This window comes from Pteropus medius, unplaced genomic scaffold, assembly GCF_902729225.1.
Source record: "Pteropus medius unplaced genomic scaffold, Ma_sr-lr_union100, whole genome shotgun sequence".
In the NCBI taxonomy this organism is placed as follows: Eukaryota; Metazoa; Chordata; class Mammalia; order Chiroptera; family Pteropodidae; genus Pteropus; species Pteropus medius.
In genome coordinates this window covers 6,961,421-6,980,335 of record NW_024352784.1, presented here as the reverse complement: position 1 = coordinate 6,980,335, position 18,915 = coordinate 6,961,421, and the positions used below count along the sequence as shown (strand labels likewise).

The window sequence follows — 18,915 nt, the reverse complement described above, 5'->3', positions numbered from 1 at the left end:
AGAAGGCTGGGTGTTTTAACAAATTAATACTCATTTTTCTTAAACCACAGAGTCCTCATGATAGAGGCATGAATGAAAAAAATCTCAGAAAAAAATAGCCATAAAACAGTAAGTGAAACTCAGCTTCACATTTGGAAGACAGTGGCAAAGGGACCATTTTAAAGGGAACAACCATTATTTTGTGTTGTTTCTATGACAGAATTCAAGCCTAGTATTGCCAGATCTTTTGATGTTTTTCAAGAGAAAAGTGGATTTTATGTGAAAAAGACTAGCTTTTATTTACTTTTTAAAATACTGTGCAGGCCAAATAAAACATGTTAGAGACTGCATTAAGCCATTGTCACGATTTTATGAACTATGCTAAAATAGAAACTACTACAGTATGTATTTGTAAGCTCAATAGTCAAAGCCCATGAATTCAAACTGGCTGCCTTGTTGGGTTCAGTTCAGTCTGCAGTGTAAAGATAGTGACTACAGGCTGATCACCACGCAGCACTTAAATTACCTGGCAGTTTATCAGTTGTTTAATTGATTATTACTCAAACAGATCTTTACCCGATATTTTTTTACTTTTCATTCTAACTCTGATAATGGAATTGCCTTTGAAGAAAAACACAATCTTTTATGGCCTGAATTTTAATGAATTAAACCTCATACTTGCATAAAGGAAAGCTTTTGATAGAGGAAAATTTGAAGGTTCTTTAAGCCTAAAAAAAGCTAGTTAATTCTTAAGCAAATTTTGATATAAAATATTTAATGTTTTTTCAAATTCTTCAATTTTCCTTTGATGACTGAAAAGATTCTTTATATTGAAATATAAGTCCTAAAGATAGTATTTGGCTTTATTTGACCTTGGGCAGGGCAGTAAACCTTTCTAGACTTAGTTTTCTTATCTGTAAAACAGATTAAATATACATGCCCTAACTACTTCATAAGGTAGCTGTTAGGATCAAATGAGAATGGAAAGTATATATCTTGACTTTGTACAGGTGCTTTGTTTTACTATATCCTTTTAAAGAATAACAACTTGCCTAAATAAAGCTAGTGAGATGCTCTATTTCGAAAAAATCTTTTAAATTAGAATATATTTAAAATTTAGGAAACCCTCTGAGTAAGAGTGGATATATAATCTACCTCCAAAAGCAACTTTCCTATTGAAAGATGACACTGCTGATGGTATCACTGAGGTACTGGCTGTAAAATATCCTTTCCAGTTCTGTAAGCATGATTGGTTGTACTTTGGTTAAAATCCTGCTCATTCAGGAGAGAAACCTGATAGACACACTCTTTCTTTGGTCCTACCATCACCTTTCTTTTCTCATCCTGTATTCCTTTTTTTTTAATCAAAATGAACAATTATCACTTGAGATTTATATTTAATGTAATGAGTCTTTTCTAGCAGCATTTAATACACACTCAGAAGAATAAGTCTTAACTGAGAAACACAGGATACCTTATTTTCACAGTAATTTTTTTAAGTCCCAGTGATGAAAACTGTAAGGCAGCTTCTTCAGAGGCAGCTAACATTGATGAATCCAGTACAGCCAGTGTGTAGAATAAGAGGTGATAAAATATCACATCCAGCTTGACTGTCCTATTACTTAGTCTGAGTCTTTTGGAATAGTTATTCCTTTTTATTAGTTGTATGCTCGTTATACAGCCATGGAATGAAAAAGCTGAACATCACAATCATCAACAATATACCTGAAAGATAAAATAACAGTAAAATAAAAACAACGATCTCTAAGGAAGTTCACAAGTGATTGTGATTATATATAATTATATACCTAGAAATTTGGAAAGCTATGTTTAAAAGAATTAGCTACAATAATTCTATGTGAAATGTAGATATTTTCTAAATTTAATATTCTCACATTTTTCTTCAGCCATGAATCTTTAAAAACATTATGTACTTGGTAAAACCAGTAAGATCTAAACATGAATTTAAAAGATAAAACTGAAGGCTTTGGAGTTCTAGTTCTGGCTCCATTATTGATTTTCTGAGGAGAAACTATACTTGAGTCTCCATTTGCTCTTTAAAATGGCACACTCTGTCCCCCAGTGCCCTAGGGATGTACTGGGGGAATAAAACAACTGAAAACACTCTTGAATTTTCACTTGAAATTCTCAAATAAGAACAACATGTTAGATTACTTTATCCTTTCTCATTTTTTTTTTTAACCAATCTCAACTATGAATAGCTTTTAAAGCTGTATCAAAAATTAACAAAATTTTGGTTAATGTTGACAGTTTAAATCTTAAATATGTAAAAAAATAAATCACATATTAGTAAAGCTCCATTTGTGAGGTTAGTGGTTGATTTTTCAATGGGAAACGGGTGGAGGAGAGTGAACCACAGGGCTCAAGTCATTGTCTGGAAATAGAAGTCTCCAATAGTTAATGTGTTTATCTTAATGCACTTTGATTTAAAACTCTAGGTCAGTTTAAACTAGGATTAAGAATGAATTTTTGTCACATACAGAGTTGATATTTTACTCTTGTTTGGTAACAACAGGAAACTTTAAGGTTTGACTAGCATTTGGACAACTTAACATTTTTAAAAGAGGAATCTGTTTTGCAACCAAAGGCTTTCAATGAAAAAAATATCAGAAACAATCCATGTTAACTGATCACCAAATTTGACATTTTCTTTACAAAGTTAGAGCTAGAAAATAAGACATTACATTTAAAACTGTTTCCAAAAATGGAATTTCAGTTTCATAGAAGCAAATGTAATTTGCTAATTTTCATCTATGAAATGTGTAAACTAGAGAATTAATTTTATATCCAGTCTTATAGTCACATTTCTAACATTTTAAGTTAATTTGGGGGAGTTGCCAAAATTATAATGTTTCTGCTATGAAGAGAAAAAAGAACAAGGCCCGTGGTTTCCAAGAATAGTTTGCTCCCTGCTTGGTCAAAAAGGGAAAGAAGTTAGCTAGCGAGGGATCACTCTCTATTTCACTCCATAGCATCCATTGCCTAATGTAGCTTGAACAGGGTTTTGTTTGTTTCGATTCCTCATCTCTTCTTAGCTCGTTGAATGACTCCTGTAAAAATATAATTTCTTGTATTCTCATCCTTTATAGAGTTTAATTATGACCTTATTTCAGTTGATGAGCACATTTTTTCCCAATGGGAATGTAACTTCAATGTATGACAATTCATTGGTAAGCGGGAATTCAGTGTTCTAAAAGCTGCTGTTTACTCATATGTCTTTTCTCCACATATATTGAAGGATTCCTGTATTGTGTCTTACTCATAAATCTCTTAAAGAAGTATAGGAACGTATATCTTTAAACCAAAACCTACAATGGAAATTTTATGTGGGGTCTATTTCGGAAAAAATCTAGGAGGTCTTTAGGCCAACCAAGAATCTTTGAATTATTTTCAACAAGCTAAATAGGGCCATATATAGTCACAAAAAAGTTGATCCCCATTCCAGTTTTACAAGATTCCTTAAGTAGGAAACAAAGATAGATAAAAGTACATTTGTCTGTTGTTTGGGGTGTTTTTTAGAAAAGTGGTTCTTGAAAATGTTTTGGTAATGGCCACAAGTCATATTACCATCATGTTTGGACTTCACTAACGTAGAGAATATGGTCTGTTTTCCCACCTTAATACTCTCTATACTTTCTAAAGAGAGAGAGGTGATTGTTCCTTTTTAGTCTATCATGAGAGTTTTTCTAGTATGTTCTTCCAGGAAGAAGTTATTAAATGATTTGGGGTAGAATGTGTTTAAAATAAAAAGTCATAGTCCATTTACAGAGAATGTCATTACTTCTGTGTTTTTCTCTTCATATTCTTCTGGAAAGGCCTACTTTTTAGTGTTCTTTCAAGTAATGGGTGAAATAATTACTTAGTATTATGGGCTTATTGTCAAAATTGTATTTGGAGCACATTAACAAATATATAAGATTAGTAATATATATTGATTTTAAATAAGACATATTAGAGATTTTTCCACATGAAAACTATCACTAGATCCATCCAATTAGTGACCTTTTTAACTTCATTAACTTCAGTGACATCTTTAACTTTTTAAAAATTTATTAGAGAAAAGTTATCTTTAAAAAACTTATTGGAAAACACTAGCAATCTGTTGAACTGAAAAAAAAGGCACCTTTTTTTTGCATTTTAAAATGCAGGTTTTCTCTGACATTCCTCATGTTTAAACCTACGTATGTTATTATTGAGCATAATAGATACTGAACATGAGATAAAAGAATAGAAGGTGAGTGGGAGGAGCAAAATGTGATGGCTATTCAACCTGTTGTGCCTCTGTTCCTCTGTAACCTCTCCCTCTTTTTAAAACAGAAATGAGCAACAAGAAACAATACTAACACTGGATAAAAAGAAGGGTGAACTAATAGAAGACCAGGCATCCTCATATTCATTTTCAGTTAGGTATTATAATCAGGCTTAAAACAAATGACTAAACAAAATTTTAAAATGCTGATAACTTACATGCATATTACGATTACAGTTATAAAATAACTTTTGTGTTATTTGGCCCATCTGTATAGAGGAGTTTTCTATATCTTCTGATCCAGATAGAAACAACAGCAATGAATCTTGTGGATTTTAAAACTACTGCTCATTACATGTATACATTGTTTTATGAGATGCTTTTCTGCAAAATAAGTCACATGAACTAAATAGTATTTTATCTGGAGTTCACAAATTTGAAAAATAATTCCTTTAGCAAAAAAAAAAAAATTTTTTTGATGGAATTAATCACTCATTTTTTTGCTCTCATATCTGTGGGGTTTTAAAAGGTTATCATACCTGAAACTGACTACTACCCTTAACTAGATAATTTTGTTTCTTTGAAGATAAAAACAGTTTTAAAGAGTACTGCACAAAATAAAATGTTATTTCAGGCATTTTAACTACCTTTTTCATTTTTTTGTGTGTGCCTACTCTCTGACTTTGGAAATTGATGTTACAGTGACATTCTGTAATACATATCTATATCATATTTTAAGAAACTCATCTTTCAGTCATATTAAATAATATGCTTACCTAAAGAAGGAGCCAGCCAATATACTATAAAAAATCGAAGGAATGCTTCATCAAAACACTTGAAATGTAATGAAAGTGCCAAAGCTGGATTAAATACAGCTCCTGTTAGACTTCCTCCTGTAATACATTTTAAGCAGAGTGATACCAAACCACATATCTTACATTTTCTTGTAACTAAAAATAAAAGAGTTACTAAATGGGTGGTTATCTTGTTTTAGGTACTTAGGTACAGTCATCCTTCAGTATCTGCAGGGGATTAGTATCCTGCAGATACCAAAATCTATAGATGCTCAAATCCCTTATATAAAATGACATAGTATTTGCATATAACCTAGGCACATCCTTTTGTATACTTTAAATCATCTCTAGATTGCTTATAATAACCTAATACAATGTAGATACTATGTAAATAGTTGTTATAGTATTTAGGAAATAATGACAAAAAATGTCTGTACATGTTCAGAACCCGACACACCATCATACTCCTAACTATATAGAACATGTCAGCAACAATGTAATATTGTTTTAAGAATATTTTTGACCCATGGTTGGTTGAATCCATGGATTTGGAACCCATGGGTACAGAGGGCCGACTATGTTCTTATTCTATGATCTTTCTTTGCAGAATCACCTAGCATATTATAGAGTATAAAAATCAACTATATATTATAATATGCCAGGTGCAAAAAACAAAAGACAAAGGACATTAACAGTTAATCCAATGCTTTTCCTATATATTGTAAAATGCACATTGACAGTGAATTTGCTCTATTATTGTTCTTAGGGTTTTATAAAATTGGAGACTTGGCTGCCCTTAACACTAATCAATTTAAGTGAGTGAATAATAAAAATAAAATGAAAAAACATTTAAAATGGATATAATACCCCAGGTTCCTCTTGGGTATAGTGTACCTTTGCGGTGAAAACAAAAAGTGGAATGGACCAAAGCATTATCATTGACTCTATTTTAACTTGTCAGGAGAGCCCTGAAGAAGTAACTATGAATGGTATGTAAATAATACCTTAGTAAAGTGGTTAAAAAAATTTTTTTAAAGAAGTGACCAAGTAGTCATGAATGATAAGCACAAAGTCTTTAACTATTGACTACTTTTCAGGATTCATGGTCCAACTCTGCATCCAAGGTATCTCTGATGTGGAGCCTAGAAGTTTAAAAGTTCTGGCCACACAGCAAGTAAGGAAAGGTAGAAGAGGCTGGACTGCCTGTCAACAGTATTCACTGGAACTGTGGTTCAGCTTTTTAAAAATCACCCTAAGATAATCCCTGAGATAGTGACATTTCAGGCAGTTCTTCCATGTGAAAGCTTGGGCACAAACATCTGCCCCTGACTCAGCCAGCAATAGAGGCCGAGAAAAATAATCGGACAGATCAAGCTAACAGGCCCCAAGAAGACAGCAGAAAACCAAAACCCGAACAAAATAAGTTAATATTTATCAAAACACTTTACAGCACTGATCTACATAAATTTAAATGCCTTTCTTTGGGAATCCAAGCTCTGGAGGCTCACCCAGCAGCCCACGCCCTCTCTGGCGGACCCAGCCATTTGGCAGTTTCACTAATTCTTATGTTTTTCTCCAAGAACCTTCTGGGGCAAACGTAAGTGCTGTCGTTGTGTCAGGCTGCTTCCTACCAGATTGTGCCAAAGGCGGGGTGGTGGGGAGGAGAGAGAAAAGGGACACTCTTTCATAAGATATCACTGAGATTTCACACTTGATAGGCTAAAAATATTGAAGCTGTGTTGAAGATTTTGAACAGTGAACCAAATTCACTTGATAGCTAAGAGTTTTATTCCAGTACTCTATCTAGCCTCACAGCATGATCCATACTCGTGCCGCCAAAATTATAAATGACATCACGCCACAGATCTTCAGAATCATTCTTGAATAGTCAACTCTTGGAATGTTAAACCTATAGTTGCCAAGAGCCTACAGAATTGTTTGGTTGGTAGATGATCATTTCAGTTCAATTTCACAAAAATGTACTGAGTTCCTATGTACTAGACATCATGGTCAGGAAGATAAGGACTCACATATCTTTACAATATAACGTAATATGTGCTATGTTAATAAGCCACTGTGACTTTTTGGTATTTATCAATAAAAATAGACTAAACCATTGCTTTCATAATTAGTTTACTTTGGTATTCCAAAGCCAAAGACTTTCCATTATGTCTAAGAACACTATCAGTCAGTCTTGTACAAGCCTAAAACTTAAACTACTTCACTTCCCTTATCGTCACATTGCCAATTCAGCTCAGTGCGACTTGGTGGAAGCCGCCCCTCCTACCAAGACGTTGAGTCTATTTCTCATCTTGAATGTAGACTGGCTTTGTGACTTGCATTGACAGGGAATGCAGCAGAAGGGATGCTACGTGAATTCTGAATCTGAGGGGAGATGCTATGTGAGTTTTAGGTTCAGGTCTCAATAAACCCATCAGCTTCTACTTTTTGCTCTCTTGGAACAATGCCTTGACCATATAAATAAGCAGGTCTAGGCTGCTGGAGAATGAATGGCAACATGAAAGAGAACCGAGGCACCGTAGATGATAGTTGGTACCAACTGCCAGACACATGAGTGAGGCTACCTTGGTTCTGCCAGCCCCACCAACTGTCCAGGTATCTGATTTCAGAGGAATTTCCCAACTAGCCCATAGAATCATGAAAAATAATAAATTATTGTCATTTTAAAATTTGGGGTAGTTTGTTACATAGCAATAGTTAACCGATACAGAAATCCAAATTAGCAGCAGGCTCTGTGGTAATGAAGCCCCAAACATGTTATTGGCTTTGACATTTTTAGACTGGATAATTGTTGTAGGGGCTGTCCTATGCATTGTAGGATGTTTACCAGCCTTCCTGGCCTTTATCCACTAGACGCCAGTAGCACATGCATCTCCCCCCATTATAGCAACCAAAAATGTCTTCTGACATTGCTGGATGTCCCCTTGGGGCAGAATCATGCCTTGTTGAAAACCACTGTCTTAGAGAAACACTGGTACTTGTGTACAAGTAGACATACACAAGGTAGTTCACAATAGCAAAGAACTAGGAAAAACTTATTTGCCCGCAAGAAAATAGCTCAATTAAGTTTATTATTAATTTGGAATACCATTCAATATTTTGAAATAATGAGAGAAATCTCTACTAACATAGATCTCCAAGATATATCATTGAACAACCACCACCACAAAAACAAACTGCAGAAAGTGAGGTATGAAATCTTTTATGTTAATACAAACCACATAAAAGAATAGTTTCTAAAGGGTCTTTATCTATCTATCTATCTATCTATCTATCTATCTATCTATCTATCTATCTATCATCTATCTATCTATCATCTATCATGCACAAAAAAAGAGTTTGGAAAGACACACATGCATGTGCAGAGGATTACCCTGGTGGGAAGAGTAGGCAGGGGAGGAGAGGAGACAGGCATGGAGAATGGCAGTCAAAAGTGTTAAAATTATTTATAAAAAGACACATTCATGTATTGTGTAATGAAACAAATTATTTAAAAAGAATCATCCATTAAGCACAGAACTAACTAAAAATGGCTTCAAAAATAAGTTACTATTTATTGACATTTGAAGGGGAGAAGACAATAACATGGTGAAGAAGAGGTGTCACTGGGGAGATCCAGCTGGCTGACTGCCAAGAGTCTTACAGGACAGCATGAACTTGGTGAATTCACCACAGGGAAAGATTAAGTCCCAAATCTGGCAATTCTAGGCACTAATGTTTCTCAATACTCCTAAAGAGAATTAAATTCTCTGTGACAGAATGACACTCTTAAAATCTCATAAGACTAATGTATAAGCTAGAATATCAATTAACTATAGTGGAATTTAGCCCTTTCCAGTAACCAGGATATTTGCGCCAGGTACTATGCTAAAAACCTGAATACTATTCTTTTCTTCACAGTAGATATAGTGTTATTCTCCATTTTAAAGGTGAGGAAACTGAAGCCTAAATTAGGCATTTCTCCTAAGAACACACAATCTAACTCCAAACCTGTTGTCTTAATCACTATGTTATACTGGTATAATAAAAAACGTTTTGAACCTTTGTCTGAATCTGTTCTTTATTTTTAAATGGGCACCTATTTCATGTGGTTATTCTATTAAAAATAAACATATGTAAAGGGTTTAATTCCCTTCTTCGTTGACAAATAATTTTACCTATATTCTTCATGATTTAGAAAGATACCAAAAACTCCTGAATAGAGTAATGAAATGAAGTAAAAATACAATTACTTCAAATAATTTATTAGGCTTATTTTGAAAGTCCTTAGACATAAAATATGGAATACCAAGATATGTATTATTTCTTTCCGTGTGATTTTTTAAAAGGTGAATAGAGTATTTACTAACTCATTCACTCGTTCTAAAAATTCTTACTATTTTGTACCAAGTGACACCATGGCTAAGTCCTGGTTTTATGATATAATGAGTAAAACAACTTTAGTCTCTATACTCATAAAGCTTACCATCTGGTGGAGGAAGACAGGTATTACATTATCAAACAAATGCACAATTAAAAATTCTACAAAGAAAATGAACAGGGTGCAGTAATAAAGACAACTTACTTAGACATGTAAAATAACAGATTTTTTCAATATATAATTCATTAAAAAGTGAATGCAGTTCTCTCTTACCCTGTTCGTTGAGTTAAATTCTCCCATATCTAAATTAAAGTAGATTTGCCGGAAATCTTCATTAATAACTTTATAGCTCTAATATGTTAATAAATCACATAGCTTTTAAAAAATTATAGAGAAGCCAATAAGTGGTAATGACATCAGTGGCTTTTATCCACACATCAAAGTGCAGGGTGCTAAATCAATAAATACACAGACACTTGTTCACTGGCTATCCAATGAGTCTGTGGCTATGTTGTTGGACAATTATGTTCCGTAATCTTTAAATACATCACCAGTTATTTTGATGTGACCTGTATTGGTGACTTCGAGTGCCCCAACTGTGGCATACATGATCCTTTTCATATATGGGGGAATTTTTCTACTTAGCCAAAACCTAAAACTTTAATAAGCAACTATTTACCAACCCCTCACATATGCTTATATCCTACCCTCTTGCCTATACTGTTTATTTCCACCTGTGTCTACAAAAAGAACAGTACTAGATCTAAAGGAAGGAAAATGGATTGGAAAGTTATTTTTACCCTAAAAGGGCAAGCATATCAGTTTAGGCATCCTTAAGGTTTGCTTCTACTCAGTTTCACTTTTAATGGCAGAAGATATTTAGACTCATACTATACATTTCCTTTTATTAGATTTCTGGCACCTAAACATTTTATAATTCATATGTAGTCCCAATGAATATATTTTGTATTAATCTTTTTAAATGATACATTTCATCATTAAACGTTTGTTTTTACATCTGAGATTGGTCAAAGTAAACGGTTTGCAAGAAATCAACAGATTTCTCAAGAGCTATTTGTTTTTAAAAAGCATCTTTAATTTCAAGCAAGTTTTAATTTTAAAACACACCTTTTTTGATAGGTCACTTATGAGTTCATTTATTACTCAAGATGAATTATTAAGAAAAAAAGAAACGACTAAGTAATTTTTCAGGAAAAGAACTAAGAAACAGATCTACATAATTTCTACTCACCCCTCTGGCTTGTGCTTTAAATTGGAAGGAACTTTTTAAGCCCAGTATCATTTTTCAGTGAGAGTGTCAGAATCTATACCAGGTTGGCTTGAGGAAATAGGTAGCTGATAACTTATCTTCCTCTCTACCATTAAAACAGCCCCTTTGTAGGATATTTGAACCCTTGGCAATACCTCACAAGATCTCAGTTTCAGTACAGAAGTGGCTCCTTTCTCTGGGTGTTCAAGAAAGCACTGAATGGAGGATCTGTATGTCGGCCCTATCCATAAAGAACGGGCTGCAAAATAGCTAAAATAACCGGGATACCAATATTGACATCACAAAAGATGTAAGCGTTTCAAACATATACTTGGTAAAGACTTTAAGAGTCTCAGGTCATAGAGGCTCCGGACGTGCCAAGTGTTTTGTAGGAATAACAAACCTGCATAGACCAAAAAGGTGATGAGTGCTGCCAGCAGGTGGATACGAAGCTTGGTTCGGACCTCCTGGAAGTGCAGCAAAGCACTGTGGAAGATAAAGGAGCAGATGGCTTCTATGATGACGGCTTTGGGCAAATCGACTTGGATGGGATTTCTGCAAGCGAAGCCCCTCTCGCTGACGTGATACCTGGTCAGCCCCAGGCTCCACAGGGCGCCTATGCAGTACCTGCTGCACAGGGCACCTATCAGCTGAGCCAACAGTCTCATCGCCCCTATTTCGGGGGTCATTCCCCCGAGCATCATCTGCATCATCACGCCGCACGGGTTGCTGGAGGTGCCCACCAGAGTCAGGCCATGCACCAACGAGAAGAAATAGATTAGCGTCAGCGCCCAGGTGGGGTGCGCGGGTTCCTGCTCACTCAGTAGTTGCAGCTCATGGGTGCAGCAGCAGAGCTGGAAGGTGGCCAGAAACTCCAAGACGAAGGCGTGGGCCACGGGCCTGTGCATCTGCTGCCGGAGGACCCCGCGGGCCAGCGCCACGGACAGCACGATCGACAGCATCAGCCCTAGCGAGGTGCAGGTGTCCTGCACCTCGGGCCAGAGCCCCCTCAGCGCAGACATGGCTAGCTCAGGGTCAGACTGGGCTGCCGGCTGGGCTCGGCAGGAGGCGGTCTATGGGCAGGAGTCCGAAGTCCGCAGCCCCGCCCCCTTCTCACGCCCCTCGGGGCGGGCCGACTCTAGAAGAGGCCCCGGGGGCGTCTCGCTGGAGGACTCCTCCCCTCCTCCCCGGCTCTACGCTGTGGTGTTGGGACTAGAGCCGGGGAAGAGAGGAGGGGAGGGGCGGCGCGGGGAGCTCCGCTAGGGCACTGGCGAAGGGGCCAACGGTCAGCTGTAACTTGACAGACGCACGCCTGGCTCCTGGAAGCCGGCGGGAGTGGGGCAGGGGCGTCGCGCGCCCGGAGGCCACTGCGCATGCGTATGGCAGCCCGCCCGCCCTTGCTTGCGGCTTCACCTCTACCCCAGGACTGGGGCCGGGACCGCACTAGGTGCATGTTCCCGCAGGCGGAGAGGGAAGGTGAGCTACCACTGCGCTTTGACCATTGCTTTGAAGTGAAGAAGCTGGGGTTTTGCTTATCCCCTCCTCAAACTGTAAAACCGTCAAACTGGAAAGACCCCTAAAGATCATCGTGGCCAGCCACCTCGTTTTTATTAATGGGGCAGAAGACGGGGGAGGTGACGGAGGTGCAGTGCAGAGACCCGGGGTGGTTTAACGAGAATAGATATCGGAGAAGAGCAAACCAGGGTTTGACCTGTGTGAAGAGGGGCACGCAGCTGGGTCTCTATAAAGAGTTTTTTTCATCTACTTCACAGAGTTGTGGGTCATACTTATGACCCACTGCATTGGTTTGTTTTAAAAAATGAGAAAACTGGATGAAAAAGCGGCCACGTACTAAACCTAATAAGCAAACTAAGAGACTGAAATTAACCACAAAAGCGTGGTCTGAACATAAAAATTCCTAACTAAAAGCAGGTCACGGTGATTAGGCACATATTAGGCCTGTAGCTTTCTTGACAAAGGTCAACCTTTACTTTAAGCCTATTGTCTTTTTGCATCTAAGATATCATGCCCTTAGAATGTCAGAGTAATCTTTTTCCCAGACCCCCTCAGGGCATAGCCCATTGCACCAGAGCAGAGCTCCAGGCTCCAGAACACATCATTGTTATCGTGTTTCCCTCATACCATCTCTATGTGACATAAGCGTTAATTATTAACCATCCTGTGCTCACCAATGTAAAAGAAGTATGTGTGTCTCTTCCTTTTTAACTAATCCCAGAGATTTCCCTGCTTTGCTGTCTCTCATTCCCAATCACCCATGGATTTCATGTAACCTTCCTTACATCTCCTTTGATTCTAATGTTTAAAATAAGCTGCAAAACTGCTGTTCTCCAGAGCATTTTCTTAATCTGTTGAGATTTTTGCTTCTCAGCAATTGTCATCAGTTTACCTCAAATAAACTCATTAAAATTTTCTACAGGTTTGGATGTTTCTTACATTGACAAAACCACATAGCACAGAGTCTAGCACATAGAGTCTAGAACATAGGAAATGTTCAATGAATGTTAGCTTAAAGTTGAAAGAGCAGCTCTGATGATGCCTAAGTCCAGTTTCACTTTTGTGAGATGAGGAGTTCTGGAAATGTGGTTGCACAACTATATGAATGTACTTAATACCACTAAAACTGTATACTTAAAAATGGTTAAGATGGTAAATTTTATGTTATGTATATCTTACTACAATTAAAACAAAAAAAATTGTTTGAAGAGATGGGCTATAAAGCTAAACAAAGACATGGCTAAGTGAAAGAATCAAGTCTTAAAGACTACAAACTATATGATTCTATTTATAGGAAAAGGCGATACTAAAGGAGCAGAGAATAGATCCCTAGGGGGTAATGGGAGACAAGAGTTGAATAGTTGACTAGATTAAACACAGAGGATACTTTATGGTGGTGAAACCATTTTGCACAATACTGTAGTGGTGGGTACATACATGTTCAAACCCATAGAACCTTAATGTAAGCAAATTTTAAAAATCATTTAGGATCCTAAAATGGAATAGGTAATCCAATTATATTATAAATATATGAAATAACCTCATTGAAGAGGATGGGCAAAAAAAGATGCTGAACTAAGTGACTTTGAAAATGAGTTGGATCTGTATAACTACATGCAAAAGGAACTATACATCAGCACTGTATTCTAGTTGAAAACTTATTCATCGGAGAATAGGCTAGAATGATCCATGTGGTAATGAATTAGAATTGGAGATATCACTATGATCCATGTTTAGTTTAATATAGATACAGTTATATACAGAAATATTTATAGATGTGTATGTATGTATGTGTGTGTATATATATATTAGTATACACATATTTCCTTACTCTGTCACCTGGGAGGGCCTAGAAGGTAGCATACCCTCATAGCAAGGAGCACACCTAGTGCCCAGATCTTGGTTTCTAATGCCATTCTTCAATAAAAGGAACCAGGGCTCCTTGGAGAAATGGCTGATTCAAGGACCCAGACAGGAAATATACAAGGTGAGTCTGGAGCATCCTGTAGTGCTAGAAAGTAAGAAGAGACACAGCCAACTGAAAGAGCTGGCCAAAGCTAGACAATTTGAGCAACAAAATAAATAGTATTGGGTTATAACTCAAAGTATAAATATCCATGAAGGCAAAATACATAAATAATAGAATATAAATACATGAATAATAGAATATTTCTATACATAAATAATAGAATAAATAAATAAATGAGAGAGAAGATAAAATTCTGGGCAAAAGAATTTTGAATAATTTATGTAGATACTCTGCCTACAAGGAGGCTGAGCATAGCTCCTCACTTGTTAATTGTGATTTGTGTATATTGACTTCCTTCCAACTAGAATGGTATGGAAGGGGTAGGTGCAGGAAAGAGTAACTTTGCGGTGGAGAAACCTGACAAACATTACCTCAGCCAGATGATCAAGTTTAACATCAACAGCAGTGTCATGTTGATAGTGTGTACCCTTGATATGATATAATGAAAATGGCACTTCTGTGGTCTTCCTTCCCAAAACACATAACCCCAATCTAATTATGAAAAAATCAGACGAATCCCAGTTGAGGATGTTCTACCAAATACCTGAGCAGTACTCCTAAAAATTGTCAAGGTAATAAAAAATCAGGGAAGTCTGAGAAACTATCATAGCCAGAAGGAGCCTAAGGAGATATGATGACTAAAACTTAACGACATTAGGTAAAACTTATAGAAATCAATAAAATATGGACTTTAGTTAATAATAACATTAACATCAATTCATTAATTATGACAAATGTTCTATACTAATGTCAGATGTTAATAATATAAGAGAAACAATAATGGAAAACTGGGTGGGAATATATAGGAACTCTGTACCATATTTGCAATTTTTCTGTAAGCATAACTTTGTTTTGTAATTATAACTTAAAAAGTTTATTAAAATAATAAGATAATATTACATATAAAATAAAAATTGCTCCTATTTTTTTTTTTTTTTAGTATAATTGGAACATCAGGTGGTTCAAACAAAACTTGAGTTGGCACTGGAGATTTTGGCAATGATGAGATGGTGAAGACCGCAGCACTGTTTAAGAAGAAGTCTCAGCATAGGACCTCAGTAGCTTTGGGGAAGGAACCTGTGGACACCAACAAATGCAGAGTGCTTTGAGCAGGTACCAGAGGCTTATCTGCTCTTTCTGCCTCAACAAAAACTGATCTCTGCTCAGTTTCTGCGAGAGTTAGAGCAGGCTGGAAAAAAACAGTGGTGAAGGCAACTGCTCTGCTGGCGCACTTGGGCCTTCACAAAACAATGTGGGAGAAAATAAGGAAGCTTGGCTTTCTGTAGAATGAGAGGAAGCAGAGCCAACGAGTTTCTGTTTTGTAACTACTGTTGTAGCCCCTTGGGTTATATGCATATTAAGATAGGAGAATATTGTGCTGTCATCCCTGAAACTATGGTTTTTAATCTTTTTTGAGGGGAGTCAAACCTCTTGAATTTGATCATGGTCGTGGACCCTTGTTTCAGAAAACAAACATACCCCAAAAAGCTTGCCAATAATTTGTGAAAGATGCTGTTGCCTGAAAAATAGGATCAACAAAATAAGGAGATTATTGCTAAAGTATCTATAAATCCCTTTAAAATCTGTTAAATATAAAATGTAAAATATAAGATACACACACACACACACACATGTGCGCACACACACCAAATGTAATGACCTGAGTCAGAGCGTATTTTTTAAATAAAAGTTAAAACTAAGTACAGAAATCTCTTTTATTATACCTAATCTATTAGAAATACAAACCTCAACCAACTGGTTTTTCAACTTCCTTTTGTCTCTAATGATGGGACTGGTAGTTTGAACATAGGCTTAAATTTCTAGTTTTGAATTTAACTGGACAAATCAGATTCTTGACAGGATTTTCAACTCTCTGGATCCTAGTTATGGGAACTGCCTCTTTCTGAATTTCACTCCACCTAACTTCCTATTCACTGTTCCCTCTCTGATGTTCGACTAGCTATTTCATCTTTACTCAACTTCTCTTACAGTGTGTATTATGACTGGCTCTTCTTCTATGTTAAAAGTGAGATTTGTGTTTTTTAGGAGGATTAATTGTTCCCTTATTTCGAGATGGTGAACAGAATTTAACTGTCAAAGCATACCCTAACCCCAGAACAAGGCTCGTTCAATGAAGATTATGGACTAATTAATAGGCTCTTATCACCATGCAGTCTTCATTCATTCCACAAGTATTTATTGAGAATCAGTTAGGTGCCAGCCTATGTGCTAGGCACTGTAAAGCAGCAACGAATAAATACTGTCCCTTTACTCTTGGTGCTTAGGCTATTGAAAAAGGATAATATTAAACAATGATTTTGCATATTAAGATAGGGGATTATTGTACTGTCATTCCTAAAACTAAGGTTTTTAATCTTTTTGGGGAGAGAGTCATAGACCTCTTGAATTTGATCAATGTCTTGATCAAACATACTCCCCAAAGCTTGCCAATAATTTCAAGTTGTTCACAGATCCTTTGAATCCTTTCCATGAACTCTGAGTTTAGAATTCCTACCCTAAATGGTAAATGACAAAATCAGATGAAACCAGAAGAAGCGGAAATTCTAAGATATTTGGAGGGGAAGATAGAATTAAATGCTGAGTAGTAGCAGCAGCAAGAATAAGAAATAAGTTTCTATAGCTTTATCTTATGTATGTTATCACCAGCTAACATGCATAATAATGTTTCCAGGAATCATCCACTGCTGAGGACCCAATGCCCCACCAAGCGAACCTTGCCCTCCCACAGAAGAACACTTCACGAAGCTACCAACTCACTCACCTTTGCTCTGACACAGTACTAATATGACGTGCAGTAAGAAGGTGCTATAAATTAAAACTAAACAAGATAAAGGGGATGGAAAGTTACTGGGGTTTTGTGTTTGTGCTATTTTATATAGTTATATAGAATGTCAAGGAAGCTTTTTCTGATAAGGTGAGAATTGAGTGGAAATCTGTAGAAGTAGGGGAGCAAACCATATGGATGTCTGGGAGAGCCTTTTGGGCCAAGGGAACAGCAAAAGGGAGGCCAGTGGGCGGAGCAGAATGAATAGGTGGGAGAATAGTGGGAAAGAAGTCAGAGGGGAAGCTGAAGCTTGTATGTCGGGTCTTCCAGGATTGGGATGAAAGGGTCAGGGATAAGGAGTAAGTAGAATCTGAGGGTACCAGACTGTGACAGGATCATAGAATGCTTTTAGTAATGGGAGAAATGCTCAGGGAAACCCAGTGAGAGGAATTTTGCATTGTGATACCCATGACAACACAAGTGCTGAAGCGGGGGAGTCAGTTAGACATAATTAGATAATGTAGAGAGCTTACCAAGCCTCCTCACCTTACCAAGCCTCAAGGTAAGGAAGGGTTCGTGGTATAACTATGGAACCCCTCTGTGTATGTGAGGGGGTGGGCTAGGGTGGAGCCAAGAAACTGAAAGAATAATGGAGAAAATACCAAGGAAGGGGAATAGAAAACAGAAGGCTGGGATAGGCTTACGTGAGAAGAGCTTGGAAATCGAAGAAAGGGAGAAGGATCCGGAAAGGGGAAGGGAGTGAGAAACTGTTTGTCAAGTGGCCACAATTTGCCCAGATCTTTACATCTGTATTTTAATGTGGTTTTAAAGCAATACTAAGAGGTGGGTATTAATTGTCCCCATTTTAGAGATAAGAAATTTGCAAACCCAGAAAAATTAAGTAACTTGACAGAGGTGATAAACTACCACTAGGAATAGTAGGAGAGGACAACTTCATTATTTTATGTTCGGTTCTTACCTATTTTCTCATGTTGCTGTATCAGTTCATTCCTGATATTATATTTGCAGAAACAAAATTATGTTACAGGTAGGAAGACAACAACAGAAAGATGGCAAAGTGGCAGGCTGAGTAGAATTTTGTCCACTGGGTTCTCACTGTTGGATGACACACCTGGCCTTACAAAAAATGCCACAAGATGGCAGCATCTTATTCATTAGGGGAGCAGAGGAGGCAATCATGCTCCGAGGCCAACAGTTTTAGTACAGAACAATTGAAGAAAAAGTAATGTACATTATAATCCATATTTAGAAACTGACCCGTATTAACCAGAAATATTTGTTGAGAAATAGAGTAAAGGCCTCTAAGTTCACAGAAATACATCCATCTGCAGGCATTTTGATCTTGACATTTATAAGCATTCCCAGTGCTATATGGGAGTCATGTAACATGGTAGAATGTAGTGGTTAAGTTTCCACTTGGACATCAGAGAGATCTGTGTTAAAATTCTAGCTCTGACACTTAACTACATGGTATTGGGCAAATGAAAATCTTTCTAAATTCATTTCTTCATCTGTAAAATTTCTACTCCTTAGGTTTATTTTGAATATTACATAGCACATAATGAGCTCTTGGTGAAGTGCCTGACACCACTCAATAAAAAGTAGTCATTATGTAATAATTATCTGTTATTGTTTTTTCTTTATCTTCATAATGTTAGAACTATACAAGACTCTTAGAAATTATCTAGTCTGATGGTTCTCAACCTTAGATGCGCTTTGGAATCACCTGGGGAGCTTTAAAAAATCTGCTGTCTGTAAGTTGGAGGCATCACATTTCTAGATTTCAAAATATATTACAAAGCTATAGTAATTAAAAGAGTATTGTCCTAGCATAAAGACAGACATATAGACCAATAGAACAGAATAGAGAG

At 36.8% G+C, this 18,915-nt stretch overlaps 1 protein-coding gene and 1 long non-coding RNA gene across 3 annotated transcripts; one reads left to right on the top strand and one right to left on the bottom strand.

Moving 5' to 3' along the window:
* Window positions 1–1,367: 1,367 nt before the first annotated feature.
* On the bottom strand, window positions 1,368–11,984 carry AQP11 (aquaporin 11). Of its 2 annotated transcripts, none has more exons than XM_039848124.1 (3): window positions 11,098–11,984; window positions 5,026–5,142; window positions 1,368–1,704 (listed from the first exon to the last, which is right to left on the bottom strand). In XM_039848124.1, the coding sequence occupies exons 1-3, from the start codon at window positions 11,714–11,716 to the stop codon at window positions 1,625–1,627; spliced, it is 816 nt and encodes a 271-aa protein (XP_039704058.1). In that variant the 5' UTR covers window positions 11,717–11,984; the 3' UTR covers window positions 1,368–1,624. The 2 variants fall into 2 exon arrangements, with proteins under 2 accessions (XP_039704058.1, XP_039704059.1); XM_039848125.1 differs by lacking the exon at window positions 1,368–1,704 and adding an exon at window positions 1,766–3,050 and having other exon boundaries at window positions 11,098–11,833.
* Window positions 11,985–12,030: 46 nt separating this feature from the next.
* LOC120590388 (uncharacterized) lies at window positions 12,031–18,663 on the top strand. The gene is made up of 3 exons (XR_005649706.1): window positions 12,031–12,170; window positions 15,179–15,351; window positions 16,931–18,663. It is a non-coding gene; the product is annotated as an uncharacterized LOC120590388 (long non-coding RNA).
* Window positions 18,664–18,915: the final 252 nt, after the last annotated feature.

Bases quoted from the DNA above. Each gene is read 5' to 3' on its own strand.
- AQP11 (XM_039848124.1), bottom strand. From the start codon at position 11,716: ATGTCTGCGCTGAGGGGGCTCTGGCCCGAGGTGCAGGACACCTGCACC. The intron at 5,143-11,097 runs GTTTGTTATTCC...AATGTATTACAG, and splicing joins CACCTTTTTGGTCTATGCAG to GAGGAAGTCTAACAGGAGCT. The intron at 1,705-5,025 runs GTAAGCATATTA...TTTATCTTTCAG, and splicing joins TTGGCTGGCTCCTTCTTTAG to GTATATTGTTGATGATTGTG.